The 26,612-nt window shown below is 49.2% G+C and overlaps 1 protein-coding gene across 13 annotated transcripts in view; it reads right to left on the reverse strand.

Annotated features, from left to right (window-relative positions):
- CALD1 (caldesmon 1) overlaps positions 1 to 26,612 on the reverse strand; it is a 237,835-nt gene that overhangs the window by 15,474 nt on the left and 195,749 nt on the right. For 9 of the 13 annotated variants that reach the window (XR_010305041.1, XM_064155632.1, XM_064155630.1 and 6 more), the window contains 6 exons: positions 23,716 to 23,862; positions 19,889 to 20,972; positions 19,118 to 19,195; positions 11,342 to 11,490; positions 6,839 to 7,016; positions 4,337 to 4,477 (listed from right to left, as the gene is read on the reverse strand). Coding sequence is in view for 12 of the 13 variants with exons in the window: in XM_064155632.1 (XP_064011702.1) it covers positions 4,337 to 4,477; positions 6,839 to 7,016; positions 11,342 to 11,490; positions 19,118 to 19,195; positions 19,889 to 20,972; positions 23,716 to 23,862 (1,777 nt within the window). In the remaining variant the exon portion in view is untranslated. The remainder of the gene's footprint in view (positions 1 to 4,336; positions 4,478 to 6,838; positions 7,017 to 11,341; positions 11,491 to 19,117; positions 19,196 to 19,888; positions 20,973 to 23,715; positions 23,863 to 26,612) is intronic. The other 4 variants (XM_064155637.1, XM_064155636.1, XM_064155635.1 and 1 more) reach the window with 3 other exon arrangements.

The raw sequence follows: 26,612 nt of genomic DNA on the forward strand, positions 1-26,612 counted from the left end.
CGACAGCTCCACAGCTGCTCCTACTTGGTGTCCTCTGCAAACTTACTGATGCTGCACTCAATCCCTTGGCCCAAATCATCAAGATACTGAACAGGATGGGGCCCAGCACTGATCCCTGGGGAGTTCAGCTAGGTTGGACTGGATGCTCTTGGAGCTCTCTTCCAACCTGGCTGATTCTATGACTCTGACAGACAAGTGCAGAACTTGCTAGACAAGCTCCCTGGAGGAACTCCAGCTAGCATCAGTCCAGCTCAAAAGCAGCACTACAGCTCTAAAACATGTATCTCTGTGCATACTTTATGGAGCAGTTTACATTAGGAGTTTTAGTTGCCAGTACATGCTCCGAGGATAGTCCTGCTTGCAAAGATGCGCTTTGCTCCGATGGGTCTGTACCCAGTGCTCCAACGCACCGCTAGCAGGAGATGGCAGCAAAGCACCAGGCAGGAACTGCAGAGCCCTGCGCATCCACACCGGGCTGCAGCTGCTCCCCTAACAGCCTGAACAGCTTAGGGCATAGTTTCGCCCAGAGGAAAGAGATTTGCCATTGCCATCGAAGGAGCTAGTGAATTATTTGACTGAATCATAGAATCAGCCAGGTTAGAAGAGACCTCCAAGATCATCCAGTCCAACCTAGCACCCAGGATGTGTTTCAAGATCACTTAGATGTGGTGCTTGGGGGTATGGTTTAGGGGTGAACTTTGCAGAGTAAGGTTCTCAATTGGATGACCCTAAAGGTCTTTTCCAAGCTGAATGTTTCTGTGGTGCTGTGAGAAGGACAATTCTTAACAGATGCTTAGCCTCTTTATAGTCTTCCTGTGTTGATGAAGGTGAGGTGCTTCCACACAGCAGGAAGGCACTGCTGCAAGAGAAGGGGAAGGGGAAGAGGTATTCTTGGGGCTGTCATAAACAGGCACATGGTCAGTTTTTACCCACTGGAAAGAGCAGTTCTCAGAGCACCTGCTGTGGTATCAGGAGTAATTTGAGGATCACACAGAAGAGCGAGGAAGCCAAACAGAGAACAAGTTAAACTGAGAAGCAGAGCTAGGAGTGACCCTCAGAGCTGAACACAGCCCTCTGCCTGGGGAAGCAGGTGCTTTGTGTGGATGGGTGACACATTTTCTGCACACTTATATATGAATTTCTTCTCTGGACATCTTCCTGAAAGCAGAGCCAGCATGGGACAGAAGCATCCTTTGAATACACTTAGAGCAAACACACCTCTATAGATGCATTCAACATACAGGTCAAATAGACTGCAACAAAAAGCCATCCTCAGGTCATTTATCCACTGCACAGCACACAAACTCCATGCAAAGAACTCAAACTGCTTGGCACATACAGTGAACAATATTACAAAGTAGAGCTGTAAGAAAGATAAGCAGGGAGAGGTGGTTAGCATAAAACACAAGATCAAATAAGCAGGGAGAGGTGGTTAGCATAAAACACAAGTTTTAGACCTGAACAACCTTTGTGCTGCACTCATGTTCACAGGGTTTTGTTTAAAAGGCCAAGCTGTGGGTTTTTTTTGTCATGAAAGACTTTCCAAAGGCTCTGGCAAAGGACACTCAGACCCTGAGCAATCAACCTGCCAATCTCTGCTTAAGTTATGACTGGAAACAAGGAACACAGGATTTCGGGATGCATCTCTCCTACCTAACTTCAGCTGCTTGAAAGATAAGCATTTAGTCAAAATCACTCATTTTGGTCTCCTGTGTAGTCAGTGGGGAAGTGGAGGAGTTCATCTCATCAGCCCACTGAACATGAGCCAGCAGTGTGCCCAGCTCTGCTATGAGGACAGGCTGAGAGAGTTGGGGCTCTGCAGCCTGGAGAAGAGAAGGCTTCGAGGAGGCCTCGGAGTGGCCTTCCAGTATCTGAAGGGGCCTACAGGAGGGCTGGGGAGGGACTATTGACAAGGTCTTGTAAGGGACTATTGACAGGTCTTGACAGGATGAGGAGGCATGGGTTTAAACTGGCAGAGGGGAGATTGAAACTGGATGTTAGGAAGAAGGTGTTTACAGTGAGGGTGGTGAGACACTGGCACAGGCTGCCCAGGGAGGTTGTGGAGCACAGAATCACAGAATGTGATCTTCAACTTGGACACCATTTGCTAGAGCTGGACCCAAAACAGTATAGGAAGCCTCAGAGCAGTTCAAAATGTAGCTGTCACTGAGAGATATTTGTACAGTCAAACGAATTTGGGCATCATTTGCTAGAACTGGACCCAAAACAGTATAGGGAGCTCCAAAGTAGTTCAAAATGTAGCTCTCACTGAGAGGAACTTGTACAGTCAACTGAATTTGGGCATCATTTGCTAGAGCTGGACCCAAAACAGTATAGGAAGCCTCAGAGCAGTTCAAAATGTAGCTGTCACTGAGAGGAATTTGTACACTGAAAAGAATTTGGGCATCATTTGCTAGAGCTGGACTCAAAACAGTATAGGAAGCCTCAGGGCAGATCAAAATGTAGCTCTCACTGAGAGGAAACATAATTTTGACCAATGCAGTTTGTCACTTGACAATCACAGTTCTTAATCCCATAGAGATCCAGTTTATGTCTTGGTGAGCTGCCACCTGATCACCTCCTGCTCCTCCTGCCTGATTCTTTTCTCCCACAGAGCCCACCAAGGGGCCCCTTTTGACAAGCATTTGTGATTCTTAAATGCTTACTGACACAAAATGAGAAAGGGAAAAGATACTTGAAAATGACTGCTAGATCTGTGGTTTGAGCTTGAGCTGAGAAAGCAACCAGAGTGGCTAACAAAACAAGGTTCCCAATCATTTCGGTGGGGTCAGGATTCCTTTTCCAGGCTGAAAACTGATTTAATTGCTTTATCTGGCTTCCAATATAATACAGACCACCAAAGACCACTTATAAATTCATGCAGCAACAGAAGGTCTGGCTTTGTTGGGTTCTTTTCCCCTCTGCTGTGTAAGGAAATGAAATTCAGCCATATACTTCTAGATGTTATTTTTAGGGGGATTAGCCAGAATCTAGAAACTCCCATAAGGGGCAATTGCAACTAGTGCTGATTAAGAGGAGCATGCCTAAAGACAAAGGAATCTGGCAAGGCAGCAAGTAACTGTGGATGTGTAAGGAGAGAGAGAACATTTGTGAGCTTGATCTACTCCAGTTCACAACACACTGGTAAAACAAACTGGCACTGAAAATCAACCCAGCCACCCAGCTCTGGAAACAAGTTTCTTTTGAAGAGCCTTTCTGGCCATTTTTCATCCACAAGAACAGGTAACCCCCAGTCTAAAGTCCACTGGTATCAAGGAGCTCAGGTTTTCCACCATCCCAATGAATGAAGTCTTTCAGCTAAAGGTTTCAGGCTGTAATCATAGAATCATAGAATCAAGCAGGTTGAAAGAGACCTCCAAGATCATCCAGTCCAACCTAGCACCCAGCCCTAGCCAACCAACCAGACCATGGCACTAAGTGCCTCAGCCAGGCTTTTCTTGAAGACCCCCAGGGACGGTGCCTCCACCACCTCCCTGGGCAGCCCATTCCAATGCCAATCACTCTCTCTGTGAAGAACTTCCTCCTAACATCCAGCCTATACCTACCCTGGCACAACTTGAGACTGTGTCCCCTTGTTCTATTGCTGGTTACCTGGGAGAAGAGGCCACCCCCCACCTGGCTACAATGCCCCTTCAGGTAGCTGTAGACAGTAATAAGATCACCCCTGAGCCTCCTCTTCTACAGGCTAAACAGGCCCAGCTCCCTCAACCTCTCCTTATAGGATTTGTGCTCCAGGCCCCTCACCAGCTTTGCTGCCCTTCTCTGGACACCTTCCAGCACCTCAACATCTTCCTTGAATTGAGGAGCCCAGAACTGGACACAGCACTCAAGCTGTGGTCTGACCAGTGTTGAGTACAGGGGCAGAATAACCTCCCTTGTCCTGCTGCCCACACTGCTCCTGATGCAGGCCAGGATGCCATTGGCTCTCTTGGCCACCTGGGCACACTGCTGCCTCATCTTCAGCTTACTATCTATCAGTACCCCCAGGTCTCTTTCCTCCTGGCTGCTCTCCAGCCACTCAGTCCCCAGCCTGTAGCACTGCTTGGGGTTGTTGTGGCCAAAGTGCAGAACCCTGCACTTGGCCTTGTTCAATCTCATCCCATTGGCCTCTGCCCACCCATCCAGCCTGGCCAGGTCTCTCTGCAGGGCTCTCCTACCTTCCAACAGATCAACACCTGCTCCTAGCTTGGTGTCATCTATTCCAGTGCACTGTCCCAGGTCCATTTCAAGTATCTGCACACTGCCTTGGCTGTTGGCTTGGAGAGCAACCCCAATCCCTTCTGAGGGAGTGGATAAATATTAGCAGGGAAGTTACCTTGAGAGATGAACCTTTAGGACTGAAGCATTTAAATGGCTTCTTGTCTTCAGAGACACCATCCTCTGGCATCTTTTGACGCTTCTCAGCAGCTTCAGCCCTTCTCCTTTCAATTTCTTCTTTCATCCTCCTCTTTTCCTCCTTAAAAAAATACAAATGGTCACTTTCCTTTCAGAGACTACATCCCCATTACTGCAGTCCTGCAAACATTTGCTGCATTTAGGATACCAGGGAGTGACAGGACTGGGGGGAATGGAGCAAAGCTGGAGGTGGGGAGAGTGAGACTGGCCATGAGGAGGAAGTTGTTGAGCAGGAGAGTGGTGAGAGGCTGGCATGGGTTGCCCAGGGAGGTGGTTGAGGCCCCATGGCTGGAGGTGTTTAAGGGCAGGTTGGATGAGGCTGTGTGCAGCCTGCTCTAGGGTAGGGTGTCCCTGGCCATGGCAGAGCGGTTGGAACTGGCTGCTCCTTGTGGTGCCTTCCAACCCTGACTGATTCTGTGATTCTGAGGAAACACAAGCAAACAGATGTGTCTGGGTATTCAGTATTCAAACAAGCAATCCTCCTGACAAGATCTAGCCCATAATATCTGTATATGTTAGCATTTCAGCTCATCTGCAGGCACTGAATTTTGCCATGCAATAAGTGATCCAATTTGAATAAGGTCAAAGGCAGCCTAAATAAGTAAAGAACTGGCTGCTCCCAGCATTTCACACCTGCAGGAAGACAGAAAATCACAGATGAGATCCTGCCTATTGAAGATGTAAGTTAGAGCCCTGCTTTTCCTGAGCCTGGAACACCTCTGTACACCCTGGATGAGTGCATCTTTTACCTCATATCCCCACTAATGCATCTCTAGGATAGAATCAGAATCAAGCAGGTTGGAAGAGACCTCCAAGCTCAGCCAGCCCAAACTAGCACCCAGCCCTGGCCAAGCAACCAGACCATGGCACTTACTGCCCCAGCCAGGCTTGGCTTCAACACCTCCAGAGATGGTGACTCCACCACCTCCCTGGGCAGCCCATTCCAATGCCAATCACTCTCTCTGACAACAACTTCTTCCTGACATCCAGCCTAGACCTCTCCTGACACAACTTGAGACTGTGTCCCCTTCTTCTGTTGCTGCTTGCCTGGTAGCACAGCCCAACCCCACCTGGCTACAGACTCCCTGCAGGGAGCTGCAGACAGCAATGAGCTCTGCCCTGAGCCTCCTCTTCTGCAGGCTGCACACCCCCAGCTCCCTCAGCCTCTCCTCACAGGGCTGTGCTCCAGGACCCTCCCCAGCTTTGTCGCCCTCCTGTGGACACCTTCCAGTACTGCAACTTCTCTCCTAAATTGAGGAGCCCAGAACTGGACACAGAATTCAAGTTGTTGCCTGAACAGTGCTGAGATCAGGGGCAGAATAACCTCCCTTGTCCTGCTGCCCACACTGCTCCTGAGCCAGACCAGGATGCCACTGGCAACACATTGGATGTGTTCACTTACTAACAAATATGGTGCATGTGCAGTGAAATCTGAAGGTCAGAAGATGAGGTGATTTTAATGCTGGGTGACCTGGCTGAAATCAAGGTCTGTTGTGTCAGACCATCTCCTGAGAGATGCTGAGCAAAAGTAACACCCAGAACTCCACACAGCCCAGAGGGCTCAGACTGGGTACACAGCCCAGAAGGCTCAGAGAGAGCACACAGCCCAGAGGACTCAGATACAGGCACAGCTCAGAGGGTTCAGATGGAGCACACAGCCCAGAGGACTCAGATACAGGCACAGCTCAGAGGGTTCAGACGGAGCACACAGCCCAGAGGGCTCAGAGAGAGCACAGAGCCCAGAGGGTTCAGATGGAGCACACAGCCTAGAGGGCTCAGATAGAGGCACAGACAGCCCAGAGGGCTCAGGCAGAGCACACAGCCCAGAGGGCTCAGATACAGGCACAGCACAGAGGGCTCAGATAGAGCTCAGATACAAGCACAGCCCAGAGGGCTCAGATAGAGCTCAGACACAAGCACAGCACAGAGGGCTCAGATAGAGCTCAGATACAAGCACAGCACAGAGGGCTCAGACACAAGCACAGCCCAGAGGGCTCAGATACAAGCACAGCCCAGAGGGCTCAGATAGAGCTCAGACACAAGCACAGCACAGAGGGCTCAGAGAGAGGCACAGCCCAGAGGGCTCAGAGGGAAGGGGGCAACTGAAAGCAAAGCCACCTCAGCAATTCCCACACAGCAACAGCAGGCTCAAGAAGAGGCACACTTTGGCCTATATGCTCAGGTGTGGTCCTGCCCTGTTACTTGTTCCTTCCTTCGCCTTTCAGACAGGCTTCCATGGCCTCCTTTTGTCCTTTTGCTAAGTACAGACCCATTGGCCTCTGGCCCCACCAACTTCTTTGCCTCAAAGTGTGTGTGTGAGACACTGCTACAAAGAGTTATCAACTGAGGCAAGGGCAGTGGGAGCAAAGCAGTGAGCACAAAGCAGCAAGCCCTACCCCAGTGCTTCATGTGTAAGGCTTACTTCCTCTCGGGCTTTTCTTTCAGCCTCCTCTTGCTTCTTCTTCTGTTCCTCCTCTTCCAGGATCTTCCTGCGCTCCTCCCGCCTTTTCTTCAGCTCATCCAGCTCTGCTGCTGCCTCCTGCTGCTTCTCCCTCAGCTTTGCCTCCTCAGCATTTGCAGTCCCTTTCAAATTGGAGCGGCTGGGGAAGAAATGAAAGGGGAGGGTAAGCACGGCTGGCGGCAGAGCCTCCCCGGCTGCCAGGGGCTCACCAGCAAAAGGCACTGAAGCTGTGACATCTCTCACACCTTGCAAACTACAGCGGGCCCCAGAACGTTGTCATCAGGGGGTAGAAGGCTGAGCCTCTGCCATGTGCTGCCAGTGAGGAAGGAGTCTCTCATGTACTTGTGTGCACAGGAGTGGCTGGAGAGCAGCCAGGAGGAAAGGGACCTGGGGGTACTGATAGATAGTAAGCTGAAGATGAGCCAGCAGTGTGCCCAGGTGGCCAAGAGAGCCAATGGCATCCTGGCCTGCATCAGAACAGTGTGGCCAGTAGGACAAGGGAGGTTATTCTGCCCCTGTGCTCAGCACTGCTCAGGCCACACCTTGAGTACTGTGTCCAGTTCTGGGCCCCTCAATTCAAGAGAGATGTTGAGGTGCTGGAACGTGTCCAGAGAAGGGCAATAAAGCTGGTGAGGGGCCTGGAGCACAAATCCTATGAGGAGAGGCTGAGGGAGCTGGGCCTGTTTAGCCTGGAGAAGAGGAGGCTCAGGGGTGATCTTATTACTGTCTACAACTACCTGAAGGGGCATTGTAGCCAGGTGGGGTTGGCCTCTTCTCCCAGGCAACCAGCAATAGAAGAAGGGGACACAGTCTCAAGTTGTGCCAGGGTAGGTATAGGCTGGATATCAGGAAGAAGTTCTTCACAGAGAGAGTGATTGGCATTGGAATGGGCTGCCCAGGGAGGTGGTGGAGGCACCGTCCCTGGGGGTCATCAAGAAAAGCCTGGCTGGGGCACTTAGTGCCATGGTCTGGTTGATTGGACAGGGCTGGGTGCTAGGTTGGACTGGATGATCTTGGAGGTCTCTTCCAACCTGATTGATTCTATGATTCTATGATTTTTTTTGCAGGAGCTGCAGCATCCTGCCTAGGAACTGAGGCCACCTCCACTTGCAAGAGACCTCAGTAACTAAGCCTGAAATGTTTCACACCTCCTGTGGCTTCAGCCAGAGGCATCACACCTCTGTGCTGCACAGTAAGCTCCTTATTGTCCTCCACCTCCCACACTCCTCTCTACTCAGGAGATTCTGGGAATCTCACTGTTGACATTGGGAAATGAGTACTGAGTTGCTGGGTGGAGGAACTTTCGTAAGCACCTCTTGGGTGCTAAGAAATGAAGTTGGTTGCCAGCTTTCAGACAAGGGAAGGAAAGAAGTGGTTTGTGGGAGCCAAAACATGTGAAAACAATGTGGAAAAGAAAGCCAACAACAAAACCACACCACCACATTACATCATATCTAGCACTTCTGCAGTCCTGTGTGAAAAGAGGGAGGAAGGCAGGTGGGAGGGGAGATGGGGAGGGGATGCCATCAAATGAGCTCTGTGGTAAAGGGTTGGACTTGATGATCTGTGAGGTCTCTTCCAACCCTGATAATACTGTGATACTGTGAGTGTTTATTCCATGCTTCTTTGACTGATGTAGAGGACACATGGATAAGGCTTTCCTTTGGCTATTTCCTTCCAATCCTCACCACTGGAGAGACAGCCAGGTTCCATGCTTCCTAACTGAGGTGCTCATGTTAAAACAAGAAGGCAGCTGCACACAAAACCCAACCATGTGGGGGCAGCTCATTAGAAAACAGGCCAGGAGCCTTAATTCATACCTAATAACCCTTCTAGGGCAGGGTGATAGGTTGGACTGGGTGATCTTGGAGGTCTCCACCAACCTGGTTGATTCTATGATTCTGAGCACCAGAGACTCTGCTGATGTCACCAACCAAAGCTAACAGAAGCCTATTAAACAGAATCCTTCTCACATTTGGGAAAGAGCAGAAGGGGAAAAAAAAAACAGAAGGGTAAAAAAAAAAACAATCAGGAGTGGAAACTCAAATCTACATCTTGCCACTGAGGCCTTTCTCCCACAGGAAGTAAAGCAAATGAAAACACACCAGAAAGTATTTCTGGACAACCATTCTCTTGTTATTAATGATGTGACCCAAGCCATGAAGCAGGACAGTTCTGAGCAAGGTTGGTTTCCTGCTATTCCATCTCCATCTCTGCCTTTTGGCCTTAGGTCAGGCTGTCCCCAGGGACTTTTGAACCATGTTTTATTTTGAGAAAGTTTGTTTTTCCTGGAAGAATCATGAAGGGAATGCTGAGATGCAACAGAAAATCCCATCTGGCAGGCACAGAGCTCTCAAAGTGCCTGGAGAACTTAACCTTTTCTTTGTCTGTGTGTTGTACTAGGCCAAAAATAGGCTTATCCATGCCCTGCCTTGCCCAGGCATGTTTTAATGCTCTCCTTCCTTCTGCTATGGGGAGAAGCAATGGTGGGAAAGAGGACAAAGAACCTGGAGCCACTGGGTCTAAGGACTCTGGCTTGTCTAGACATGTTCCACTGCTCCCCCTCCTTCTGTGCAGGGCAAAGCAATGGCAGGAAAGGAAAACCAAAGCCTAATATGGTCAAGCCTGGCAAAGTGCCATTCTGATTGGCTAATCTGTGTCCAAAGGTCCATTAGTCTCAGGCTGTATTGATAAACAGGCATGAGCAGGTAGCACGGAGTGCTGCTGCTGCTGCCTCATGGCATCCCAGATTTGCCTGGAGAGCTGAGCAGGAACATGCTCTAAATGCCTCCATGCAGTCGTCCTGCACAGCCAATGTGACATTGTGCCCAGACTGCATGTGGCATCGCGTCCTGCCTGCCCCTCTGCAAGGCTCCTGCTGAACCAGGAATCAAGAGGAACCAGGTCAGAGGCTATGCTATAAACTCCCAGCTCCCTGGGAAAAGAGCCTGGGAAACTTCAAAGCCTCTAACAGCTTTGAGACCACTGACAGCAGCCCCTCCATGTGCTTTGGGTACTGTCTGATACTATTTTATGAGTAAATACTCAAAGCCTCTTCTAATGCACTTGTTGCCTTCTGCCCTAAGCAGAAGGGAGCTTCCCGTGTCCTCTAGTGGTTACATGATATCATCCACTGCAAGAACCTTCTCTTCCAGTATCATGTTTGCATTTGCACTTTAAGAAACAAGTGCTCTGGTTTTGCCTCTTCCCTCTGTGCCAAACCAGGTATATTTGGAACCTTTTTGCAGGCCAAGCAAGAAGCAGCTGTAGAGCTGTTGGAGGGTAGGAGAGCCCTGCAGAGGTACCTAGACAGGCTGGATGGGTGGGAAGAGGCCAATGGGATGAGATTTAACAAGGCCAAGTGCAGGGTTCTACACTTTGGCCACAACAACAGGATACAGTTGACTTTCTGGACTGCAAGTGCACTCTGGTGGCTGACGTTGAGTCCACCCATCTGCCAATACCCCCAGGTCCTTCTGCCAGGGCTGTTCTTGAGCTAGTCCCTGCCCAGTCTATGTTGATGCTTGGGATTGCCCCAAGGTGCAGGACCTTGCACTTGGTCTTGTTGAGCCTCATGAGGCACATCTCTGCAGCCTGTCAAAATCTCTCTGGATGGACCCCTTCCCTCCAGCGTGTCAGCACCACCAGACAGCTTGGTGTGGCTGGCAAACAGAGATTCAGTTTCTAGCCCCCTTCAGATACTGAAAGGCCACAATAAGGTCTTCTCTGAGTCTTCTCCAGACTCAACAGTCCCAACTGTCTCAGCCTGTCTCCATTGCAGAGCAGCTCCTGCTCTCTGCTCATCCTTGTGGCCCTTCTCTGGACATGTTCCAGTACATCCAGATCTTTCTTGTAACAGGGGCTCTAGAACTGGATGCAGTACTCAGAGTGGGGGTCTCACCAGAGTGGAGTAGAGGGGCAGAATCCCCTCCCTGGCCCTGCTGGCCACACTTCTCTTGATGCAGCCCAAGATACTGCTGGCTTTCTGGGCTGCAAGTGCACACTGGTGGCTCCTGTTGAGCTTTTCATCCACCAGCACGGTGTAGTCTGATTAAAAGCAGGTGGGTAACTGAAAATAGGTTACTCCAGTAAAGGTGGAGATTCATCTTAAAAAATGGGAGGACACAAAATCTGGGCTGTTGCTCATTATTGGTCTCTCTGCAGATTTTAGAGCTGTATGTCCTTCAAGGAAGGAAAGGTTCAGCAGGCACAAAATAAGCCACTTGCCTCCACTGAGGGAGCAAAGCTATTTCCATTTCTTTCTGTACTTCATTTTGGTACTGCAATGTGGAGACAGACCATGAACCATAACCCATTTTACAAGCCAGTGAGTGCTAGAGCCTCTGCTGATGTTGCCAAACTAAGTCTCCTGCTCAGCTGCTCCAAGGCTATGAAGCAGTGACCCAGAAATGGCCTCCTGCTCTGCTACAAGGTGAGCAAACCCAGTGTCTACTTGGAACTTACCCAAAGGCATTCTCAGTAGGTTTAAGTTTTGGGGCAGCAAGTTCACGTTCTCCATTCTGTGCCTTTTGTTCAGGGACTCCCTTCTTACGATCCCAGATACTTTTCATTTCCTCTTTGGGTGCTTTTCCTTTGTCCTTGTCATCTTTTACCTGCTCAGGAGATACCATCAATCATAGAAGAAACACAAGGGGAGGGGGGAAACATAGTCACAATGAGGAACTCTAAATGACAGCTGATTTCTTGATATTAATGATTCATTAAGCACCTGCATTTGAAATTTACATGTGCTTTATCCAGAAGCAGTCTTTAAAGCTCAGAACTGTGACCAAGCACCACTCTGCATTCCTGATACCAACTGAAGATGAAAACATCTTGAATAAAATTTTCAGTCCTCTGTGAAAACTTGCTGCAGCCATGGGACTGCATTACCACCGTGTTTTCTTATGGAGCTGCACCCCACTGAGACACCTCAGTTCTCTTCCTTCTCATTGCAGCATCAGTCATCTCACCCCAACTCTCTTCCCTCTCACTGCAGCAGCATTCACCTCACCCCAAATCTCTTCCCTCTCACTGCAGCATCATTCACCTCACCCCAAATCTCTTCCCTCTCACTGCAGCATCATTCATCTCACCCCAACTCTCTTCCCTCTCACTGCAGCATCATTCATCTTACCCCAACTCTCTTCCCTCTCACTGCAGCATCATTCACCTCACCTCACCCTCTCTTCCCTCTCACCACAGCATCATTCACCTCATCCTCTCTTCCCTCTCACTGCAGCATCATTCATCTCACCCCAACTCTCTTCCCTCTCACTGCAGCATCATTCATCTCACCCCAACTCTCTTCCCTCTCACTGCAGCATCATTCATCTCACCCCAACTCTCTTCCCTCTCGCTGCAGCATCATTCATCTCACCCCAACTCTCTTCCCTCTCACTGCAGCATCATTCATCTCACCCCAACTCTCTTCCCTCTCACTGCAGCATCATTCACCTCACCCCAATTCTCTTCCCTCTCACTGCAGAATCATCCACCTCACCCCAACTCTCTTCTGTCTACCTCCTTTCCCCAGAAGCCTGGGAAGAATCAAGTCTCAGCAGCCAACAAGACAGAGTTCCCTGAAAGCATCTGGGTACTGTCTGGGACTGTGGCTGCGAGTCAGGTAATAATAATTTGGTGAGTAAATACTCAAAAGTCTCTTCCAGTATAATATTTGCACTTGCCACTTTAAGAAATAAGGGCTCTAGTTTTGCCTGTTCCCTGGGTGTATAAATTTCCAACCTGTGTGGTTTTGAACCTTGAGGTTAAGTTTCTGGTGAGTGAATGAGTTTCCTGGTGAGTTTTCATGTTACTAAACAGTTTTCATAGTGGTTAACAACCAACTCCTGGACATAAAAATTGATACTGATTATTAAGTTTGCATAATCCATCACAGTGCTGAATCAAGCTGCTGAGCCAAGTCTCAAAGCCAGCCTCTGACTTCAGCTGAGCTCGCTTGCTCATAGAAAGAGATACAACTGGCAACGCCAAGAGGATATTTACTACAAGCAAGCTCTAGGTGGTTAAACTACACTAGCAAATTCATCACTGGTGAGAGATGTTGGACACAATCCACAGAGGCATTTGCTCTGTCCTGAAAGCAGGCAGTGGCAGACTTTCATAACCCTCCCCTGCCAAGCAGCTCTCGCCATGACTTGGCAGATGAGCCCTGACTGAAAAGAGGGCAGTTCAGTTTCTCTGACCATGCATTCTTTAGGCATGATGCTGCAACTGCTAGCAAACAAAGCCATTATTAGAGGCAGCCTCAAGGAAGGGTTGTCTGTTTTCTAGAAGCTGATATCAGACAACCAGGGCTATGCATTGAGCCTGATGAAGGTCATCAGACAGCAGTATCTTGGGAGGGGTCCCTAACCTGGGCAAGACTGTGGCCAGCGATTGTGTCCACAGCAAAAATCATTGCTGCCTGCTAGGAGCGTCCTAATCTTTGAGTCCCAGTCAGGGTAGTAGTATCTGAAGGGGAAGGCTGGGGAGGGACTATTGACAAGGTCTTGTAATGATAGGATGAGGAGGAATGGGTTTAAACTGGCAGAGGGGATGTTCAAAGTAGATGTTAGGAAAGGGTTCTTTGCAGTGAGGGTGGTGAGACACTGGCACAGGTTGCCCAGGGAGGTTGTGAAGCACAGAATCACCCACTATGATAACACTGGGTGATTCTGTGTTCCACAACCTCCCTGGAGGTGTTCAAGGCCAGGCTGGATGAGGCCTTGAGCAAGCTGTACTAGTGAGAATCATAGAGTCAAGCAGTTTGGAAGAGACCTCCAAGCTCAGCCAGTCCAACCTAGCACCCAGCCCTGGCCAATCAACCAGACCATGGCACTAAGTGCCCCAGCCAGGCTTGGCTCCAACACCTCCAGGCACAGTGACTCCACCACCTCCCTGGGCAGCCTGACAAAGAGGTGTCCTGCCTATGTTCCTGCCCATGGCAGGATGTTGGGACTGGATGATCCTTGAGGTCCCTTCCAACCTAACCCATTCTATGATTGCACCTGGAGCAGCCAGGTGGTATTCCCTGAACTGAAACCAGATATATATATCCAAGATAGAAAATGACTCAAAGCCTCCTTAGCTAATTCCCAAGTTCACTGCTTTACATTTTAATCTTTCTGTGCACTGCTTCTTTCCAGTCACGGTTTTATGCTACTATTCAAGAGCTGAGATTTCTAAATCCAGAATTTGAACACTTTCAGACCACAGTGAAGCTGCTGCTGAGGTCAGGGGTGTTTGGCAATTCTGGGCTCAATTACTTGGTGACTTTGTAGTATCTCTTTTCCCTTCCCTTTATCTTTTTTGTGCCTCCCCTTACCTTAAGCACCTTTTATTTATTGTTAAAGCTCTTCTTTTAATTTCCAAATGGAAGCAAGATTGCTCTTTGGTGTTTTACCTCTTTTCACTCTCTACACCTAATTCCTTTCTCTCCAAAGAGGGGCAGAGGGAAGGCATCCTATGATTGCATTGCTCTGTTAGATATTTTGAGTCTCTGGGAAGCTTAAATCAGACCAATACAGACAAAAAAGCTGTGGTCATCTGGGTCTAGGGCTTTGGGTGTTTTACCCCTTTTCACTATCTATTCCTTTCTCTCCAAAGGGGGCAGAGGGAAGGCATCCTATGATTGCATTGCTCTGTTAGATATTTTGAGGCTCTGGGAAGCTTAAATCAGACCAATACAGACAAAAAAGCTGTGGTCATCTGGGTCTAGGGCTTTGGGTGTTTTACCCCTTTTCACTATCTATTCCTTTCTCTCCAAAGAGGGGCAGAGGGAAGGCATCCTATGATTGCATTGCTCTGTTAGATATTTTGAGGCTCTGGTATGCTTAAATCAGACCAATACAGACTAAAAAGCTGTGGTCATCTGGGACTAAGGCTTTGGGTGTTTTATCCCTTTTCACTCTCTATTCCATTCTCTCCAAAAGGGGGCAGAGGGAAGGCATCCTATGATTGTATTGTTCTGATAGGTATTTTGAGGCTCTGGTATGCTTAAATCAGACCAATACAGACTAAAAAGCTGTGGACATCTGGGACTAAGGCTTTGGGTGTTTTATCCCTTTTCACTCTCTATTCCATTCTCTCCAAAAGGGGGCAGAGGGAAGGCATCCTATTATTGCATTGCTCTGTTAGACATTTTGAGTCCCTGGGAAGCTTAAATCAGACCAATACAGACTAAAAAGCTGTGGTCATCTGGGTCTAGGGCTCCCCCTTAGAGCCAACTACCATACCCAAATACAATGAGGAAAGCAACTGTCGCAGCACATGTGGCCAAACTGGAAGCAGGAAATACCAGGAGCCTCACATCATGAGAAAGATTATTCTTAGGAACTTTCCAAACCACTTTTAAGAACCAAAACCTGTTGGGCAGTTCAGCAAAGCAGGCAGAGTATGCATGCTAATTTGATCACAACCTGAACTTCGAGGGCCAGACCAATGGCAAGGTAAGAAAGGATTCGTGCTTGTGTTGCACAACTGCAAGAGCAAAACCTGACTACAGAGGTATACAGGGTTCCTTCTGAACCTTCTTCATGGTACACTTCCATCCTCTTCACTGCATATGTGCTTCAGAAATAGGCCTCACTGAACCCGTGGTGTCCTGGAAAGGGTGAGGATGGGAGCCTCATCTTGACTTGGTTTGCAGTTTGAGGTTGTCAGTTTTAATTTACAAGCCAAGAAGCCCCAGCAGAGATTGCCAGGACTGTGCTAAAGATGTTGAGTGCTCAGTTTTGATACCTAGGTAGAAGATTTACCTTGCAATATTCAGCCTTGCACTAAAAGAGGGGCTCTCTTCAGTTGTCTCAGCTCGAGCATCCAAAACCTGAGACACTAAAACCACAAGTACCTTTTAAAAGTCTTAACCTCCTTCAGGAATAGAATAACTCTGTTTAAACATCTGAAAGCATGATGTACTTCATATAGTAAAGACTGCAAGAAATCACTGAGGCATTTAGTTTGCTCTCCTCTCAGGAATGTATGTTTCGTTCATTTCTCACCATGGAGGCTGATAACTTAGAATCACAGTCATAGAATCAGTCAGGGTTGGAAAGGACCACAAGGATCATCTAATTCCAATCCCCCTGCCATGGGCAGGGACACCCTACCCTAGAGCAGGCTGCACACAGCCTCAGCCAGCCTGGCCTCAAACACCTCCAGCCATGGGGCCTCAACCACCTCCCTGGGCAACCCATTCCAGCCTCTCACCACTCTCCTGCTCAACAACTTCCTCCTCACATCCACTCTGACTCTCCCCATCTCCAGCTTTGTTCCATTCCCCCCCACTCCTGGCACTCCCTCACAGCCTCAAAAGTCCCTCCCCAGCTTTTTTGTAGCCCCCTTCAGATCCTGGAAGGCCACAAGAAGGTCACCTGGGAGTCTCCTCTGCTCCAGCCTGCACAGCCTCAACTCTTTCAGTCTGTGCTCACAGCAGAGCTGCTGCAGCCTCTGAGCATCCTCCTGGCCCTGCTCTGGACACTCTCCAGCATCTCCACATCCCTCTTGTCCCAGAGGCTCCAGAACTTGTGTTGGGCTACAGTGTATCTGCTGGAAAGCTTGTCCTCATAAGAAGAAACTGAGAGAGGGATGAGCATCCACTTTCTTTGTTAGTTGGTTCTCCATGTTTGCTAATTATCTTTCAGATTAGACTTTGCTTTGTGCAAATCAGTTTTTTGGCTGTGCTGAGTTGTCTCTCTGGCAAGACACAGAGGGGCATTTCCCTGTAACTTCAGAGAACATCAGCACTGGCCAGAATGGCCTTAGCCTTGGTTCCCCTCTCTGTGTACAAGACTGCTGGGTGGCTTTAGTGTTAGCAACTGAACGGTGGGGTCCTTAGAGCAGCAGAAAGAAGCAGTGTCTTACAAGCACAAATGTCTCTCCAGTGAGGTCTGACTGAACTCCAAGTAAACACAAGCAGGATGATCATGTGCCAAGTCCCCTCCCTACACCCCCCAATCAATATTTGTGGTCAGATGCAGCCTTCTCTTTAAATTGACTTGCAATATTCAAATGTTGTGTGCAACAATGACTATTACAAGCTGGTTTTGAGCTCTAAATACAACCTTCCCCTCTTTATCTGCACAGCTCTTCTCTCTGCTCTCACAATTGCTCAGACTGTTCAGTTTCTCCAAACTCCTCTACTCAAGCTCTCATTTAACTCTTCCACTCTCTAGAGCAACTTATTTCAGTGTTGTCAATCTGCCTCCTAGTTAATTAGCAACCTTTCTTCCAATCACCTTCAGCACTTTGTTTGCACTTTCAGTCCCAAGTGTATCTTACTCCAGATATGATACCTGTCATGATCAAGGCAGAATGATCAACCCATGTGGCATGGTTTGCCTTCATCAGCCTCTGAGGTTGAGCTAAGCATTTCCAGTGTGTTCCATAATAATCCAACAGTTAATGCCCTTGGACCAGACTCTCTACAATCCTCAGTGCTCCCAAGCAGCTGGACAGGTAGCAAGCTGTGTGTTACTACAGCTCTCTCCCTTTCCTACTGAGCTAATCAGAACTCAAAGAATACAGCTGTATTGGGCATTAGCAGTCATTTGCTTCCTGTAAGAAGAACTTCAAAGCTTTTTCTGGCACTCTTGGTTCACAGCTGGAAAATTTGCTTTGGCTCTCAAGTTGTCCACTTAGCACATGGAGAAAGTTGTTACCTGGTAAGTATAATTAAAGTGTGATAGTGGAGATCAGAAGTGACCTGTCTGAACTCTGCTAAGGGGATAATGGATGTTGTTAAACAAATCTAATTCCCTTTGTTTAATACCTTGTAAGAAGATGCAGGCATGGCAGTATGGATGGGGCAGTGATGGAAGGCTCTTGAAGCTTTAAGCTGCATCTCTGTGCTGTGGCTCCCTTTAAGCCACAGAGACCTGTCTGAACCCAGACAGGTCCAACCCTCCAAAGCACTCAATAATCTCAATAGCTGACTAGAACCAGGGGGCATTTTGATACCTGCTGCACTGAATCAAATGCACAGATGCATCAGGAATGGTGTGGTCAGCAGGAGCAGGGAGGTCATTCTGCCCCTGTACTCTGCACTGGTTAGACCACACCTTGAGTACTGTGTTCAGTTCTGGGCCCCCCAGTTTAGGAGAGGCATTGAGATGCTTGAGCGTGTCCAGAGAAGGGCGACGAGGCTGGGGAGAGGTCTCGAGCACAGCCCTACGAGGAGAGGCTGAGGGAGCTGGGATTGGTTAGCCTGGAGAAGAGGAGGCTCAGGGCTGACCTTATTGCTGTCTACAACTACCTGAGGGGTGGTTGTGGCCAGGAGGAGGTTGCTCTCTTCTCTCAGGCAGCCAGCACCAGAACAAGAGGACACAGCATCAAGCTATGACAGGGGAAATTTAGGCTGGAGGTGAGGAGAAAGTTCTTCACTGAGAGAGTCATTGGACACTGGAATGGGCTGCCCGGGGAGGTGGTGGAGTCGCCGTCCCTGGAGCTGTTCAAGGCAGGATTGGACGTGGCACTTGGTGCCATGGTCTGGCCTTGAGCTCTGTGGTAAAGGGTTGGACTTGATGATCTATGAGGTCTCTTCCAACCTTGATGATACTGTGATACTGTGATACTAGAAAACCTTGAACATGGCTCCCTGTGTGCAGCTATAAGCTGAAGAGTAAAGGATCCCCAAGTCTGTCTTACTTACCACACAGTAAACCACCATGGCACCAGCTCCTGTGTTTAGAGTGGGAATGCAATGCAGTAAATGTTGTAGATTTTCTCTTCAAAACAAAAGAAGAGTCTTGGGTGTGCAAAGTTTATGTGGGGCATTGCAGCTTGGAGGGGGGGAAATCTTTAGTTAAGGCAGTCAGTTGGCCAAAGGGTCTAGATTATAATGATTATAATTATTATTATTATTATTATTGCAAAAGTAGGTCTCAGTCATAGGGGAAAAGGTCACAGTAAAGGAGGAGGAAATCAGGGAAGGATGATTAGTTGATACAGCACTGCAAAATTCTTCTCTAGGGTGGAACCCATCCTTGCATTATTAACTGAACTGAGTTGCCTGAACTATTTTTTCTAAGACAAACTTGGCTCTCAAGCCCCAAAAAGAACAAAACACTTCAGCATTTACTTCACGTTAAGCACATAAGTAGCTTGATCCCTATTTACTTCAGCAGGATTAGCCATGTTCTTCAAGGGAAGCACAGACTGAAGTGTTTTGCTGACCTGGCAACTTCCAGTTACTCGAGTTGAGCTTCCCTACAACATCTAAATCAACAGCTTAAAAGTTACCTGATCTTTTTTGGAGGTAGGTTGGAGCTTCTCATCCGGCAGCTTTTCCTTTTTAGCTTCCACTTTACTCTCTTCCCCCTTTGTTTTTGGGTGTTTTAATAATTACTTTTACTAGGAAAACATCCACATCTGTTTGCACTTTGGCTTCTTCACACTGTGTGCATTCACCAGTCCTGTGTGCATTCACCAGTCCTGTGTGCATTCACCAGTCCTGTGTGCAGCCACATCTCCGTCACACGCTGCCGTGCCCACATCTCCGTGCGCAGCTGTGCCTGCTCCCTTCACCCTCTCCAAAGCCTCCCATTCCCCCCAGCTGGGCCTTTCTCCTTTGCTTGGCATCATGCTCTCACGTTCCAGCAAAGCCCTACCCTGTGACAGCACTGAACACACACACACATTCCTCATGTGTTTTACCAGGTGCTCACACTGTTTTGTGCCAAGATGCATCTGCCTCCACCTCATGTGTTACTGCGTTAGGCTAGAAGCTGAGGGGGGAAAGGCAGCAGGAGAAACATGCAGAGGGATAAACATGCAAGGATTTCTTTGAACCCTGGAGTGAGCTCAGGCACTGCCTTATTGGTAAGCAAAAGTAAGGAGCTTTGGTTTTGAACAGAGAGAGGGAGAGAGAGCACAACTGTTAGTCATGTCAGTGCAGGGGTACACCTGTGAGGAAACTCCAACTGCTTGCTTGTTGGTTTGGTTTCTTTTCCTTGCATTACATTTCCCACAAGCCACAGGTGGTCTTATTTTGGTGCAAAAGGTTTACTGTACCTGCTTTGTTAGGAAAGCTGCTGGAGGTTTTTCCGCTTGCGCTTTCTTCTCTTTTACCTGTTTATCTTCTAGTTTCTTTTCTTCCATCTTTTGTTTTGCCTGTAATTTCTCTGCTTCTAGCTTAGCCTTTTCCTCAGCTGCCCTCTTCTCCTCTTCTGCCTTAGCCCTCGCTCTTTCCTCAGCTGCTTTCCTCTCCTCTTCTGCCTTAGCCTTCTCCCTTTCCTCAGCTGCTTTCCTCTCCTCTTCTGCCTTAGCCTTCTCTCTTTCCTCAGCTGCCCTCTTTTCCTCTTCTGCCTTAGCCTTCTCCCTTTCCTCAGCTGCTTTCCTCTCCTCTTCTGCCTTAGCCTTCTCTCTTTCCTCAGCTGCCCTCTTTTCCTCTTCTGCCCTCTTTTCCTCTTCTGCTTTCTGCTTTTCCTCAGCTGCCTTCTTTTCTTCCTCTGCTTTTAACCTCTCTCTTTCCTCTGCCTCAAGTTTCTCCTTTTCTTCTGCTTGCTTTCTTTCCACCTCAGCCCTTTCCTCATCCTTAAGCTTCTCTTTATCCAGAGCATCAGTTACACTCTGCTCCCCCTCGGTCACAGCATTGGTACCATTCTCTGCTTGGTGTTCATCTGCATTCAAGGCTTGACTTTTTGTTTCTACTACCTCCTCTTTATCTGAGGGTTTTTCTGCTGTCGCATCTACCTGATTTTCCTCTACGAGGACCTCCTTGGGTTTCTCCTCCTGTACCTCCTCCTTGTCTTTTCCTTCTTTTTTCCCCTCTTCTTCCTCATCTTGCCTCCAGTTGTTCCTTTGGTACGCTTTGGTAACTGGTTCTGTGTCCTCAATCTCGCAGCGCCCTCGGCGTGTTTCAGCCTTCTCCTCTTTCCCCGTGCTCTCGTTCTCTTCCACACTGGTCACTGCCTTCCTGCTGGGCAGCGACAAGCTCCCGTCTGTGATCGTAGGGTCCAGCTCCTTCTGACGTTCCAGAGCTTCCTGCAGACGTTTCTGGCGTCTCTCCTCCCTCCTGGCCAGCCTCTCCAGCAGCGCAGCTTCGTCGTCCGCTCCCCTGGTGGATGTGGCATGCTTGCTCTCCTCTTCTGCCACGCTAGGGAGAAGGGACAACTTTGCATTAAAAGAAGATCATCTTCCTAACAGAATGTCAAAGGCACAAGGTCCACCTGCAGAGCAGTGCCAAGTGGCTCCTTCAGGGGTCAGTGCTGGCACCAGTGCTGCTTGACATCTTTGTCAGCAACATGGACAGGGGAATCAGTGCACCCTCAGCAAGTGTGCAGATGGCACCAAGCTGTGTGGCACAGTCGACTTGCTAGAGGGCAGGGATCCATCCAGAGGGACCTGGACAGGCTGCAGAGCTGTGCCCAGGCCAACCTCATGGCATTCAACAAGGCCAAGTGTAAGGTCCTGCACCTGAATGGGCACAATTCCAAGCACAACTCCAGGCTGGGTGGGGAATGGCTGAGAGCAGCCCTGAGGAACAGGACCTGGGGGTCTGGGCTGATGAAAAGCTCAGCATGAGCCTGCAGTATGAGTGCAGCCCAGACACAACCCTGTGCTGGGCTGCAGCAAGAGCAGTGTGGGCAGCAGGGCAAGGGAGGGGATTCTGCCCCTTGGCTCTGCTCTCCTCAGACCCCACCTGCAGTCCTGGGTGCAGTTCTGGAGTCCCCAACACAAGAAGGACATGGAACTGTTGGAGCCAGTCCAGAGGAGGCCATCAAGATGCTCTGAGGACAGGCTGAGAGAGTTTGGGCTCTGCAGCCTGGAGAAGAGAAGGCTTGGAGGAGACCTTGGAGTGGCCTTCCAGTATCTGGAGAGAGCTAGAGGAGGGCTGGGGAGGGACTATTGACAAGGTCTTGTAATGAGAGGATGAGGAGGAATGGGTTTAGACTGGCAGAGGGGAGATTGAAAGTGGATGTTAGGAAAGGTTTCTTTGCAGTGAGGGTGGTGAGACACTGGCACAGGTTGCCCAGGGCGGATGTGTAGCACAGAATCACCCAATGTGATCTTTGATCACATTGGGTGATTCTGTGCTCCACAATCTCCCTGGAGGTGTTCAAAGCCAGGTAGGATGAGACCTTGAGCAACCTGTTCTAGTGGGAGGTGTCCCTGCCTATGGCAGGGGGTTGGAACTGGATGATCTTTGAGCTCCCTTCCAACCTAAACCATCCTATGATTCTCTGACGTGACCTTAGCTGTTCCAAGGGGGGGCAGAGGAAAGCTTGCTGCCACATCATGCCATGGTTTGCAAACACAACAGGTTGCATACTTCACAATTTAGCAGGGATTAATTTTGGCATTTCTACAGCATTTCACAGTGTCAGAGCCTGGAAAGGTTCCCTTTTGGGCCAGCTCCAACAAGCTGCTGAAGTCCCTAAGAGTTTTAGTGACCTCAGCAGTCACTGAAAGGATCTCTGGCACTTGGAGAAGCTGAAATATGAACAATCCTGATAAATTCATCCCCTTCTGCACCCTGCAGCAGTGTATCTGAAAGACCTTAGCTTGCTTTAAGGTCTTCTTCCCCTTGGCCTGAGGCATAAATGTCTTCACAGTCTTCCCACTTCCAGACTTCAGTGAACCTCTCCAGCAGCAAGAAGCTACTTCTGTTCAGCAACAACATCCACAGGTAGAGTCCATAATGGGCTAGAGTCTGGCAAATAAGGTACAGTTTTGAGGTGCCCAAGTCAAGAGAGACAGGGATCTGCTGGAGAGAGTTCAACTGAGAGCCAGGAGGGTGATTAGGGGACTTGAGCATATGGTCTATAAAGTGACACTGAGACCCCTGGGGCTGTTTAGCCTTGAGAGAAGAACACTGAGAGGGGATCTGATCAATGTCTATACATTTTTAAATAACAATTCAAGAGAGATGTTGAGGTGCTGGAAGGTGTCCAGAGAAGGGCAGCAAGGCTGGGGAGGAGTCTGGAGCACAGCCCTGTAAGGAGAGGCTGAGGGAGCTGGGGGTGTGCAGCCTGCAGAAGAGGAGGCTCAGGGCAGAGCTCATTGCTGCCTGCAGCTCCCTGAAGGGAGGCTGTAGCCAGATGGGGTTGGGCTCTTCTGCCAGGCAAGCAGCAACAGAAGAAGGGGACACAGTCTGAAGTTGTGCCAGGGAGGTCTAGTCTGGATGTTAGGAGGAAGTTGTTGTCAGAGAGAGTGACTGGCATTGGAATGGGCTGCCCAGGGAGGTGGTGGAGTCACCGTTCCTGGAGGTGCTAAGCCAAGGCTGGCTGGGGCACTTAGTGCCATGGTCTGGTTGATTGGCCAGGGCTGGGTGCTAGGTTGGACTGGCTGAGCTTGCAAGTCTCTTCCAACCTGTTTAATTCTATGACTCTATGACTCTCACTCCATAAGCTTTCTGCTGTTTCTAGCTGTATGACCCTGACAATACCAGATGAGGGCTAAGGTCTAGCACTCACATCCAGCACCTTACAGGCATGGTTCAGGTGACAGCTGCTTGGTGTCTAACAATCCCATATGCCTTGGTCCCATGACACCATGGCCCCCATTAAACAGGACAAAAGATACAGTGGTTTGTGAGGCCACAGTCATGCCTGAGGGAATCTGAATGCATCAGAGCTTTCTCTCTCTGTGCCCTGCAGCTGACCTACCCCTGAGCCCTCAGGACACCCTGGGAACAAGTAATGAGCACAGCCTCAAAGTCAGCTTCAGTGATGCTTCCACTGCACTGTGTAGACACAGCCAGTGCCTACCTCACAGCATCAGGCCAAACCTGGTGCTTAAAACTGAAACAGCAAAACTGACTCCTTGAAGACACTTTCCCAACTGCAAAGAAAGATCACTGTTGGCTTGTCAGTGAGAACCAAGAGACATTTATTTACCTGTTCTGGGTATTAGCTTCTGTTTTCTCTGTCACTTCTCCTGACAGATCTCCTTCTTCCATTTGCCGCAGCCTCTCCTGGCGAGCCCGTCGGCGACGTTCTCTGGCAGCTTCCTCCTCATCATCATCGTTTCTTTGGTAGGACAGACTGCAACAGACAATCAGGGGTAAGGAAATGAAAGGGTTGTAGGATATAGGACACTGTGACTGAAAAAATTACACAAAGAGGTTGACCAGAGCAGAGCAAGCACAGCTTCAGTGGCTGCTCCTTATACTGCTCCAAAGACACCCTGAGAAGTTGAGAGGGACAGTTCCAAAGCTTGGTTTGGGTTTCTTTTCAGGCATGAACTTGACAAAACAGGCACAGCAGCCACATCACACTGCCAGTGTGCTCCTAGAAAACAGCAAGACCATAAAATCCCAGCTGCAGGGCTGAGCAAGCATCCTGACAGACTGCACCACAGTCCTGCCAGAACGCACACAGCAGCACCTGACTATCGCTCAAGCCCTCGTAATTGAGATCAGCCTCAGCCAAACAGCTTTGCATTCACCTCCTCTAAATACCACAGGCTGAAAATGGTGACAGCATCCTGACACTGAAAGACCAGAAAGCAGGGAGACACAAGTGTGACAGCAGCTCTCAGTGTCTGGTCCCGAGTGCCTAACATCTGACACCTCCACAATATTTGTGAGCAGGAGCCCTGCCAAGGCCAAATAGCACAGGCTTGCTGCTGTGATGAAAGCCCACAGCTGAGAACCCATTGTGTTCCTCTAACCCAACAGATGACTAACATTTAGTTTCATCCTGCTTGAAAAGGAAAGCAAGACATTGCAATCCTAATAATCCTGCAGCCCATTCAAATCTTTGCTGAGGTGCATTATTCCTGTGTGAGATAAAGGGAGAGGCCTGCATTCCTCTTATCATTCTCTGCAGGGAGAGGGAAATAGGAAGCTGGCACATGCCAGAGCCAGTCAGGACATCCATTTGCTTTGCTTCCACCAGCAATGAATCATAGAATCTATCAGGCTAGAAGAGAGCTCCAAGCTCAGCCAGCCCAACCTAGCACCCAGCCCTGGCCAAGCAACCAGACCATGGCACTAAGTGCCCCAGCCAGGCTTGGCTTCAGCACCTCCAGGGACAACAACTCCACCACCTCCCTGGGCAGCCCATTCCAATGCCAATCACTCTCTCTGTCAACAACTTTCTTTTCCCAAACACCTCTGATGGTCTGGTGCATAATGGTTAAGAAGCACTTAGTGCCATGGTCTAGATGACTGGATAGGACTGGGTGCTAGGTTGGACTGGATGATCTTGGAGGTCTCTTCCAACCTGGTTGATTCTATGTTTCTAAGTCATCCTTCCTTGCACAGCCACACTTTTTCAGTTACATGTACAGCCACAGAGCAGAAAAACAGCTCTGCATGGAATCCAGCAGTCAAAGCTTGCATTGCAAGCAGTATTTTTACTTTAAAAGCAACTAAAAGCTTTTTATTTAGTCATCAGCCAGACTCTTTGTGTCCACCAGCCTGTTCCAGTACCACTTTGAAAGAATCACAGAAATGTTCCAGTTGGAAAAGACCTCCAGGATCACCAAGTCCAACCATTATCCCTGCTCTACCAAGTTCACCCTTAAAACATATTCTCCAGCACCATATCCCAATGACTTCTAAATACATCCAGAGTTGGTGACTCCATCACCTCCCTGGGCAGCTCATCACAATGGGCTCTTGCAGAGAAAAAATGTTTCCTAATGTCCAGTCTAAACCTACCCAGTAGCAGCTTGAGGCCATTCCCTCTTGTTCTATCCCTATTTGCCTGTGAGAAGAGACCAGCAGCAGCCTCTCCACAATGAAGGATGAAGTTCCTGGCTTGTAACAGGAGCAGTGTGGGCAGCAGGACAAGGGAGGTTATTCTGCCCATGGACTCAGCACTGCTCAGGCCACACCTTGAGTGCTGTGTCCAATTCTGGGCTCCTCAATTCAAGAGAGATGTTGAGGAGCTGGAAGGTGTCCAGAGAAGGGCAGCAAGGCTGGTGAGGGGCCTGGAGCACAACCCTGTGAGGAGAGGCTGAGGGAGCTGGGGGTGTGCAGCCTGCAGCAGAGGAGGCTCAGAGTAGACCTCACTGCTGTCTACAGCTCCCTGAAGGGAGGCTGTAGCCAGGTGGGGTTGGGCTCTGCTGCCAGGCAAGCAGCAACAGAAGAAGGGGACACAGTGTGAAGTTTTGCCAGGGCAGGTCTGGGCTGGATGTGAGGAGGAAGTTGTTGTCAGAGAGAGTGATTGGCATTGGAATGGGCTGCCCAGGGAGGTGGTGGAGTCACCATCCCTGGAGGTGTTGAAGCAAAGCCTGACTGAGGCACTTAGTGCCATGGTCTGATTAACTGGCCAGGGCTGGGTGCTAGGTTGGGCTGACTGAGCTTGGAGGTCTCTTCCAACCTGCTTGATTCTATGATTCACCTCAAAAAAAAAAACCCCAACCAAAACCCCCCAAAACAACTGCCTCTTGTCCAGCTCTGCATGTCAAGTGCCAGCTGCATTTCATTCAGATGCTATCAAGCACCATGGTGAAGGGTGGGGGGGCAGTTGTGAGGAAAACTCCTTCTTGTCATCTTTCCCCCATGTGTCGACAAGAGCTGCCAGCATTCATCTGAGGGCTGCTCCAGAAGATTCATTTTTATGAGGGAACATGCAGAATTTCAGTCCAAAATGCTCAGGTTTCAAAAAGATGGAGTGAGTGGACAGAGGGGGATTCTGCTGGAGTCAAGCAGCCCTACCAGCACAGCCTTCAGACCAACGTTGTGCATGAAAGCTGTTATGAAGGCCCCTATTTCTCACAGGGCTCTCCACTGCACATACATCACTTCTTTTTATCCCCTCACATTAAGTACAGGAGAAACAAG

This window comes from Pogoniulus pusillus, chromosome 15, assembly GCF_015220805.1.
Source record: "Pogoniulus pusillus isolate bPogPus1 chromosome 15, bPogPus1.pri, whole genome shotgun sequence".
In the NCBI taxonomy this organism is placed as follows: Eukaryota; Metazoa; Chordata; class Aves; order Piciformes; family Lybiidae; genus Pogoniulus; species Pogoniulus pusillus.